Below are 10784 nucleotides of genomic sequence, written 5' to 3'. Positions count from 1 at the left end.
GTTTTTTTTTTTTTTTTTTTTTTTTTTGAAATAAAATAATTGCTATATTCTCCAGGTGCTCAGGCTTAGACAAGAAAACTTAATCTTTCCTTCGTCCTCTTAAACCCTTCTCTTCTCCCCTATTTTTCACATCAGGCACCTGAAAGAGATCTCAGAACTGCAAACTCAGCAGAAGAATGAAATAGAAGCTTTGTACCTGCGCCTGGGGAAACCCTTACCTCCCAACGTGGGGTTCTTTCATACCGCTCCCCCCAGTGGTCGGCGAAGAAGGACAAGCAAAAATAAATTAAAAGCTGGGAAGCTGTTGAATCCTCTGGTGCAGCAGTTAAAGAGTGTGGCCTCCAATACAAGTAGGCAAACAGTTCACTTCATGGAGAAATGGAGAGTTTAACAGTGTTCTGGTGGGCATTTGTGATGGGGAGAGAAGAGTGCGGTGTATCCTTAGCTTACACACCTCCCTTCACATTCTCTGGCTATGAACTAGGCCAAGGATATTCATTCTGCATTGTGTCCTGGGACAGGAGAGTGGAAAGTTCTGTTCAAGGTTACTGTTTCCTAGCAGGCCTTTTAATTTTTTTTGTTTGTTTATTTGTTTCCTTTTCATTAAAGAAGTCACAGAGCATAGGAGTAAGTTAGGAATGAGTAGAGGGGAGACTCAGATTCTCCTGGACCACTGAAGTAGCCTCAGATTATTATGTTTCTCTTTATTGCAAAAATTCTGGCCCCAATTAGGCGTGAGGGGTGGGAGGGCTTACTAAAGTAGGCAAGGACCACGGTTGGTTTCTGGATCTAATGGGGAGGAAAGTGGGTGTTTCCCTCTTAATTTGCTGTAGATAAACCCTTGAGTTAATTAGTTAATGAGCATTTAAGCACCTACTAAGGGTCAGGCACCACACTAGGTGCTGGGGATATAAATACAAAGAATGGATAATTCCTGCTTAAATGGAGTTAAATTTTAATGATTTGATGATGTGATGATCCTTGTCATGGACCTAAATATCCCACTGTGAGTCCTAATGTTCTTAAGTTTTACCTGATGTACTTAAGTTTAAGTGATTGGAGTTTAGTTTCCTCTGATCAGTTTTTTTAATGTGATTAGCAGCTGAAATATTGTCACCATGAGTCACATGAACTGAATTTGGTGGTGTTTTTGCTTTGGTTTTACTTTTTCTTGTCTAACAATAATGCTTAATATATAGATGGAATTGAATTAGGAAAGAAAGGGAGGAAGGAAAGAAAGAAAGAAAAGAAAAAAAGATTCTTTGGAGTTGATTTGACAGAGAGAGAGAGAGAGAGAGAGAGAGATCAGTTTGGATAGTTACAGTTAGTGTTTGGCCCTATGGGGGACAGTGTGAGAGGATTTCTCCTGCTGCTGTTGACCAGTCTCTAATCAGGATAGCATTCAATAGCAAGGAGTCTTCAGAAAGCTGTATGGTCTATATGGGGAATGTGGCAAATGTAAATCCAAGAAGATTTCAAAGCACCTGGAAGGAAAGCTGTGGTTTTTTTTAACATTCCTTATGTCTTTATTATTCATTTCCTCTCTGAATGGATTCATTTGCATTGCAAATTGTGATCCATCTAACAAAAGACTAATTATAATGATAAGCAATCTGTTTGTGCTTAGACTTCCATCTCTAGAAGTACTGAGATTTCCTAGCCTAATTGTTAATGGCACCTAACTTTCTTAGAGCAGTAATATAAATTAATAATGCATTTTCACATTAAGAATTTTTTTCCCACTTTCTCCTCATAACACTCACATGGCAGGTGGTATGGTGGGTATATCTCCATTATAATAAATGCAGGCACAGAGGGGTTGAGGGTCTCACGTAGGATCACACAGGTAAGGCTCATGACCGTAGGTAAGACCCTCCACTTTGTCGAGGGGGTTGCAGAACCTGGGATAAGGCCCCTGAAGGCAAGGCTCACCCCGCACAGGGTCCTGTGTCTGCTCCCAGCTGCTGTAGCTCTCTCATAGCACCTTTTGCAACTTTCTTCCCCGCCATAGGTAACTTGTCAGACTGCAGAGGTTCTCCCTCTAAAGACACTGCTAAAGCGCGGCCTGGTCCCACCGCAATCACTTCCTCAGCTTCAGGCGCGTTCGGAAAGGCAGTACAGACACAGCAGCCCTGCTCTGTCAAAGCCTCCCTGTCTTCTGACATCTGCTCCGGCTTAGCCAGTGAAGGAGGTGGAGCGCAAGGCCAAGGTGATTTGCGGCTTGACACTTTTCCAGCATGTACTAAGAAAGTAGGACATCATTGGTGTTGCTGGGCAATCTCCTGCTAACCCAGAGGAAAATATAAGCGACCTTCTCATTCCCTCCCCTCTAAAATTCAGGCTTTGCATCAAGCTAACAGAGGAGCTAAATTAGCATAGAAGCCTTATTTTGGGGGTGGTTTTTGTTGTCGTTTATGAGTAGTCTAGTGGGATACTGGCTTCCTACTGACTTGGCTTAGCTGAGACCACAGAGGTTTAACTGAGGGAAGTCAGATGTGCTACCTCTCCATTCTGTGTTCCTTCCTCTGGTTCCGGATCATTTTACTTACAAGCACCCCCACAATGGAGCCGAGAACTCCCGTGAGTGATGCTAAACTCCCAAGTCCTCCTGCAGTGGAAGTAGTCGGGGATTAGGGCACAAGTCTCCAATGCTGGGTGGGTGAACTTCTTATCTGATACTGAAATGGGGATTTTTTTTTTCTTTTTAAATCACTGCAGTTGCTCTAACAGTGGCTGTATCATAATCCTGAAGTGGGCTAGCCTTTAGCAGTACCCAGCTCCTTAAATTCCCGGCTCTCTTATCTCACCATATATATATTGAAAACTCTCATGGCAATTACTGTTGAAGTGCCAAAGCTAATGCTGTCCCTCTCTGAGAGTTTCATCTTTTCTTCTGTTCCTGTTACATTCTTTTTGCATATATGGTTGATTAACTTACTCCTCCTTGGATAGGCTAAAATGGAGCTGTGGATGATTAACTAACACGAGCTGATTTGACTGATGGTATAAGACATCGAATCACAGCTATTTGTACTTTATAAGTGTCTCTTTGTTTTCTTCCCTTTATATTCATTTGCAGGCTGGACGGTTTACCACCAAACGTCTGAGAGAGTGACCTATAAAACTAGTAGCAAACCTCGTACCAGATTCCTCAGTGGACCTGTGTCTTTGTCCATCTGTTTGTATTGGTTCTTTTTGTATTTTATCACTTCCCATCTCTTTCTTTTCCCTTTCCCCTTTTCTGAGCTCATCAATATCTTGGATATGTTTGGCAGGACGCCTTCTTTCCCCGCCCTACCTGCCTCCCCCTCACTCCCACCCTTCCCACTGAATCATCTTTTTTAGTTAAAACACACACAAATACACATACATACACAAACATTCCCCCTCTCCCTTTTTCTTTCCTTTCCTTTTTTAAAAACAATCATCATCAACCACTCATTACTTTTTATTTCTCACAGAAAGCTTTTGTGCACCACTTTTGGCTCATGCCTGGGTACCAAAAGCATGTGTGGAAGATCTCATCCCTAACTACTAGCCTTGTGGTAAACTGTTGTATCTCAGACATACCAAGGCTCTCTGTATTTTGTGGATTTTTTTTTTTATGTTGGAAGTAAATTTTTTCAGTTGCAATGTGGCAAATATACATGTCTGCTGTCCCCAGTTCCAGCGACAACAAAAAGAAAAACCCAACCTTCTGTAGACGCATGGTCTCTTTCACACATGTTTGGACTATGAAGACATGCATGTAGCAAGCCGATTCAATTCTAGAAGGTCACTGAAGGGTATAACTTCTGTAAAAGGGCTGTATTAAAGCAACATACAGTACTGTTTATATCTACTGTTTTCCCCTGCTCCCTGCATGTGGAAATGCTGTTAGAACAGTGCTCCAGCTAGTACTTCCCAATTCATTTTCCTAGGTGGTATTTTTCTACCTAGATCTTAAGTATCTGATTTCCCAACCACTCCTTTTTCCCTTTTCCTTCTCTTCCCTCTTCCCCAAAATTAAAATTTTCAATTGAATGATATAACTAGTCCTCCAAAGGGAACACATTCCTCAAATCATCTAGCTGGAGCACTTAACATGTTGTATTTTCTTATATAACTTCATGTGACCTCAGAGATGAAGTCAATTAGCAGTTCATCAAAGTTCTACAAAATAAAAATACTATTCAGATTTTCTTCAGATATTTTTAAATGTATTCTCAGTATCCAATAACTTCCATTTCAAATAACTGTGCACCTGTTTTAATCATTTGACAACGTGCATTTTATTTTTAGCTTCAAGAACAATTGGCCGTTGAATCCAAAGTCATTGGGTTTGGGCTTTTTTAAAAAGTAAAAATAAGCTTTTTTTATTGGGCATTTATGCTGGTTGGGGGCATGTGAATTTTTACTTGTACAATAAAGATATATTGTACTGGTCAGGTACAAGAGGCCACTTGCACATGATACTTAGCTAATGTTCTCAAACAAAAATTCTATTAGAGCAAAGTGTCCATTCCCATCAATGCCAGATTTCCCTCCCCCATTAGAGTTCTGCATTGTTCATCATTACCGAGGTGAGACAGATCAAAGGCACAAGGACCACTCAGATATGCTCCAGCTCTCTTCTAAATATACTTCTCTTAAAAGAACTTTCAAAACTCCCAACCTCATTCCAGTTCAGTGACTACTGCTCCCTAGCTCAAGCTGTTGATGAATTTCAGATATAGTTTTGTCTGGAATAGCCATATATTTTCTTTCATTTGAGGTTCATTTCATACAGGTTGTAGAAAGGAGAAATAAAGGGGTATTAGTGATTGTAGGAATTTTTTAATGAGAGGAACCTTTGTATATCTCTCTCTCCGTTTCCCCCCAACAAAAACAACCCTTTGCCATACTGGGCCAGCGTTTTACTCTTGATTTTGCAATAAGCATCTGAAGGAAAATTGAATTCCAAAAAAAGGGAGTATCAACCAATTGCTGACATCATATTTTGGGGGGACATTGCATTTGAAAATGCACAGTATCGCAAACTTGGTACCCTTACCTTCATTTTAAATAGATGGGTGATTTGTGACTAAGAGCAATTTGTGACTCCCTTCAGAATATGTTGGATATTTCAGGTTTGGGGAAATGAAAGATCCTTATGATCTATGCCTCTTAATTCCTGAAATCTTTTTTTTTTTTTTTAAAGATGGAACCAATAAACTATTACTAAGTTAGGGGCAACATCTAAAAAGAGAGGCAAAATTTTTAATGGAATCAATTATTTGTTTTCTCTGTTTTTCCTTTACCCTTTCTTTAATCTTGCAGGGGGGGGGGGCTAATTAGACAAGAAACCAGGCAAGTTTGAGAAAAGGAGAAGGGGGGAAAAAAAAACCAGAGGCATAGATAATTTGCAAATTTGGGTAATGAATTTGTGTGTTAGCTGATGGTGATAGTGATGAGGTTCCTAATGTTCAAGTGAGAATGTGATATTCACCAACCTGCTGGTCTACTAGTTAGTCTTTGCTTTCTCTCATATTCCTGATCAAATTAATAATATTACATATTATATTTATAATACTTTGGGTTTAAGGTAACCCGTGTGCTGAATATTTGAGGCAGCTAGGTGGCACATTGGATATAGTACTGGGCTCAGTGTCTGGAAGACCTGAATTCAAATATTGCCTCAGTCATTTACTAGGTGTCTGACACAGGGCAAGTCATTGAACTTCTGTGTGCCCCAGTTTCCTCACCGTTAAAATGGGGGTGCTAATAGCACCTACCTTGAAGGGTTGTTTTGAGATTCAAGTGAGATATCATATGTAAAATGGTTTGCAAACTGCTGAATAAATGCTAGTTACCACTATTGCTATTGTTGTTACTAACCGGTGCATAAGGTCAAGAAGGGTAGGGATCATTGTCCCCAATTTACAAATGGTGACATTGAGTTACAGAGACATTGAGGCTTGGCCATGATTAGTCATGGGAGAGGGTTTTGACTAATCCTTGAGTCCACTAATGGTTTATATTAAAGGATTATCTATTTTTTTCTTACGTGTGCATGTGCATGCCATATCAACCAGGATGCGTGTCTCGTTCAGTCATTCTCATAACAGTTGGAGAAAAATCAGAGGTGCTCTCTGAGGTTCATCAGAGAGGAGGTTCCTGTATAAGGTAGGATGTTAGACTGGATGGCTGCTCTGTTTTCTTCCAATGCTAAGATTCTGTAAATTGATAACAGCCCAGGAACTAAACTCTCTGAAGTACACATTATGTCTATTCCAAACTTCTCATTTTTAATTGACCCTGACTTAGTAATGGATCTATAGCTATGGTCCTGCAATCTGAAAGTTATGTTTATTCTAAGGAGCTTTCATTCTCCAGTGAGGAAATCACCAATTCTTCTGTATGTGAGGTGTTCCCACGTCAGTAAGTCTTCAATTAAGAGAAAGGAATCAGGAGCAGCTGGAAATTGCAACAAGATGCTGTAAAAATGGAGACAAGAGAATCAACCAGCAGAGGCAAAAGGGAATGAACTCAGGTGTTGTTAGCAAGACAGCTTCTCACCCCAGGGTCAGGCATCTAAAGCCATTTCCTGAGATTTGAAGTGAAAATGAAAGATTTCAGCAACTTCTCAGCTTTTGCCAAGAAGTGTATGGTAGACCCCTTTTCTTAGACTTGCTTGGCTTATTCTGAATCGCATACTGGAAAGAGCAAACCAGGCTTCTCTTGGCTCAGACATTTCAGAACCTGACTGGGAAAATGCAGAGAGCAGCATTTTGTATGAGATCAGTGGGAGTTGGGTTGTTGTTTTTTGTTTAATAGATTTTAAAATAAAAGGATGGAAATCCAGCCTGTAGACTATGCATACATAGCATAGTGTTACTCCATTTTAGATGTGAACCTATAGCTCTTGAGGTATTTTGAGGTTAACTTCATAAGTAGATAGCTTACATGCAGACAATGTTTTAGGAATTTTAAATTTAAGAATTTTAAAAATTAAAGAATTAAATTTAAGAAATTTAAGAATTTCACATATTGGTGAGTTGATTATACCTCATGTTTCCACATTGCTTCATACTTTTCAAATGATCTTCCCATGCATGGCATCATCCTTCAAGACCTAGATCAAGTGGTGCTTTGTTCTTCAGGGCACTGAATTATTGCCAGAGGTTATCTTGCTCTACTGCCTTGCCTGAAGAAAGACCTACAGTGGGGTCATTTTGTTTTGTTTTGTTTTGTTTTTACAGTAGGGTCTTTAATGTTATCGATCATAATTGTCGATTATCAAAATTAAGTGATCGTCTTTTTTTTTTTTTAATGTTGACTAAAAACCCCAAGAAGGATTTTAAACTGAGGATGAAGGAAGTTAATGGGGCGTGCAAAGCCACCCAGATAGTTTGGTAGAGATGGAATTAAAACCTAAGCCTGACTCCTCCAGTATGAAAGAATTTTGTCATTCGGTTATGGTGCTTAGCTGTTAGAAATTTAGACCAATAGGTAGTCAGTTTTCTTTCCATGTCATAAACCAATGGCTAATTTTTAAATTAGTAGGGACTGTTTGAAATGCTTCCTCTCCATAGATAAGTTGGAGAAAGTTCTGACTGACTGTTGTCTTCCTTGTAACGGTGAAGCAATGTCTGTATGGAGGCCTTTTTGGTTTTCTTTCAAACTCGAGGATTACAGTGGTTCTGTCTTGGTACTAGGTGGACGTGGGTACTTCCAGGGCTTAGAGACCAGGAACACCTGTGTATTTCTACTGCTATCCCTGCTGCTGTCCACATGCTTCAGCAAACACTTGATCTTGCAAATATTTGAACAAACTGTGCTCTCTTAGAAACAAAAATGGGATGAATGGCTGAAGGTCCTGACCTACTTTATAAAGCAGTCCTTCTGGGTAAATAATAACAATTTATCTGAAAACCTTTCTTTGGTTTTTGAATAACTGATATGTAAAGATTCTTCTTTGTTGTAGTTGTTCTATTTGCATAGCAGCTTTTTTAGAGTAATAGGTTGTGTGAGACATAGTTGTCAGCATCCAAAGGATAGAGGCTTTTATGAAAGCCAATGTCAGGAATGAGGTGGTGGGGAGAGGAGATTCCCTGGCCATTTCACCTTTTAATTATGTCTTTAAGGTAAAAGTTGGATAGAAGTAGGACTCGGGTCAGGAAGGGAAAGAAATAAGCATTTTTGTAGGACCAACTATATGGTAAATATCATCTTATTTGATCCTCACAACAACCCTGGGAGGTAAGTGCCATTTTACACTTGAGGAAACTGAGGCAGACAGAAGTTAAGTGCCTTGCCCAGGGTCACGGAGCTAGTGGGTGTGTGTAACTGGATTGGAACTCAGGGCTTCCTGACTCCAAGCCCAGTGCCCAATCCACTATGCTACCAACTGCCTCCAAAAACTAAAAATCTCTACTTTAATTCTAGCAGTAAGCTAGGCTACCAACCTGAACAATGCTCGACCAGGTTCTGTTGGCAAAAATTCCCACACTGACAATGCTACATGGATACATTTCATGGAGCCTCTTGTCATTCTGGCATCTCTTGTGTCCCAAACTCACTAGTGGTGGTAGATGTTACTATTTTTTCCTCCCTGTTTTCTAGCTTAAGAATTGTCCATATAACATGGGAAACTGCATCTGAGATATCTGGTCTTGTTTCTCTCCCTTTTACAGTAATGGGGTGGCAATCTTCTATTTCTGCCTGACAAGGAAAATCTTGCTGCTAATCTTATGAATAAGGTAGGCAGGTTTGCAGTCTACAAGTCAGGGAATTACTTAGTTATTGCTAAAGGTTATCCTTCCGTGGTGCCTTGTGTGAAGAAAAAGCTATAGTAGGATCTTTAATGTTCTCTATTGTGATTATGGATTATTAAAATAATTGCCCTTTCTAAAAAACTCTTGACCAAAGGCCCAAAAAAAAGGACCGTAAAGATTTTGCAATAATTATTTGCTGATCCGTCTAGCTATATAGGTATTCATTAGGAGGAAAATCTTTGTTTAAAACAGATGATGGTAGGTTGAAGAAAACGGATTTCCTTCTTTCTGCTAATTCTAGTTCCTACTGTTGCCAGTTGGAAAATGCCTCCTTTCTTTGTCTTTAAGACCTTGCAAAATGATAATTGATACATAATGCCATATTTCTAGCCTTTCCCTTTCCTAAGTTGTTTTTTTTCTGGATATAATTGTATACTTTTTTTCCTAGCTTTTGTGCATTTCTCATTCAAACCTCTTTTCAAAGTTTGTAAGTTAGATCTATGCCATTATGGTGGATTAGCAGTGGCCTGTGATGCTGGGGAAAATTTTGGTAAGTTTACATATCTGTATGTTTGGCCATTTAAAAAAAATTTTTTTTTTGTATGTAGTGAACTGTGAGGTATCCAAAGTATTGGTGATAGAAAAATGGACTGGAAAGAACTGGGGGACTTTGTTCTTTTCTCCAAGTTCCATTCTAGTTGAGAGGGGTTATCTGAGATGATGATTATTAGAATTATTGGGTGGTGGCACTTTCAGTTCTGTTTCTGACTATAAAGTTATTGATAGGAAAAAGGCAAGAAGTCATGTAATCAGTGGTACTGCCGCCATGATGGTTAAGAAAGGTTTAAGTTGCAGAGAACTGTGCCTGTTTGAATCCAACTTAGGAGAGTGTCATTGAGACAGGATTTTAATAAATTCCAAATCAGATTCACTTGTGTGATTGTCCTGAATTTTTCTTTCCAGGAGAAAAGGCCTGTTATGCTGTTATGCAGTCTGCCCCCACTCTCACTACTCCCTCCCCTTCTAACAATAATAATAATAATAATAATAATAATTTACATTGATTTAACTTTTTTTTTTAACAGTTTGCAAAATGCTTTGTCACAGCCTTGTAATAGGGAGGTAACAAAAGCATTATTATCCCTATTTTTGAGATTGGGGAAGAGAGAGGCAAAGAAGCTTTGTTAAGAGCTTTGCTCCAAGAGTAGTATGGCTACAGTAGAAAGACTACAAACTCTGATTTACTACCTCTGTGATCTTGGGGCAATTCCTTTAATCTACCTGGACCATAGTTTTCCTCATCTGTATAATGGAGGTGGACTAGATGACCTCTGAGATCCTTTCCAGCTTTCTGTCTATGATGCTATGATCCCTGGTCATATAACTAGTAAGTTCAGAGTGGGGACTTCAACCCACCATGGTCTGTATATCTAATTCTCTTTCTACTATACTCTTCTTTTTCTCCCTGTCTTATTAGAAGCCAAATAGTAGTTAAAGTGTTCAGATCTTCACCTAGTAGAAAGTGGGCCAGGCGAACTGTCTTTCTTATTCCCTGGAGTGGTGATTAAGCTTTTGTTAGGGTCTGAAGTGTGAAATAAGATGTAGAGACCCACATAGAGTAGGTGGCAGACTGCTTGGGCTCATGCATTGTGGGCTGAAAATTTTGCCTTGAAGTATTTTTCAGATTTGGACGTAACCAAACACCCACTCTCTCTCTCTCTCTCGTCCCTTTTTATTTTAAGTAAAGAGAATGAAAGTGAGTGATAGCTTGGATGGGGAAGGGGGAGGGGCAATAGTGAGAGATTTTCAATTAAAACATTATGCCCTGCCAAGATACCTATTTTGGACATTTTTCCAGGTGGTGTGCGATAATTAGAAGTGAGGTTGGGAGAGTACACCACTTGGTCAGTTTTCTTTTCCTGAGCTCCCACACCATACTCTCTCCACCATGTTTGGAAACAGATAGTGCACAACTTCCTTAGACAGTGAGGTCCCGATGAACTGGAGAGGCATTCTGCAGTGTTATTGTTTATTCCCCTTTTATTCTGG

General features: G+C 39.5%; 1 protein-coding gene across 12 annotated transcripts in view; it reads left to right on the top strand.

Moving 5' to 3' along the window:
- The window catches only part of WNK2 (WNK lysine deficient protein kinase 2), a 231050-nt gene that overhangs the window by 195038 nt on the left and 25228 nt on the right, over window positions 1-10784 (top strand). For 10 of the 12 annotated variants that reach the window (XM_027836981.1, XM_027836983.1, XM_027836982.1 and 7 more), the window contains 3 exons: window positions 136-350; window positions 2012-2209; window positions 3080-3178. In XM_027836981.1, coding sequence (XP_027692782.1) covers window positions 136-350; window positions 2012-2209; window positions 3080-3178 — 512 coding nt within the window. The remainder of the gene's footprint in view (window positions 1-135; window positions 351-2011; window positions 2210-3079; window positions 3179-10784) is intronic. The other 2 variants (XM_027836979.1, XM_027836985.1) reach the window with 2 other exon arrangements.

The sequence above is a fragment of the Vombatus ursinus genome, unplaced genomic scaffold (genome assembly GCF_900497805.2).
Source record: "Vombatus ursinus unplaced genomic scaffold, bare-nosed wombat genome assembly UNPS02014820.1, whole genome shotgun sequence".
NCBI classification, from domain to species: Eukaryota; Metazoa; Chordata; class Mammalia; order Diprotodontia; family Vombatidae; genus Vombatus; species Vombatus ursinus.
Note: the sequence above shows the minus strand (reverse complement) of the source record. Positions and strands in the feature narration are given on the sequence as shown.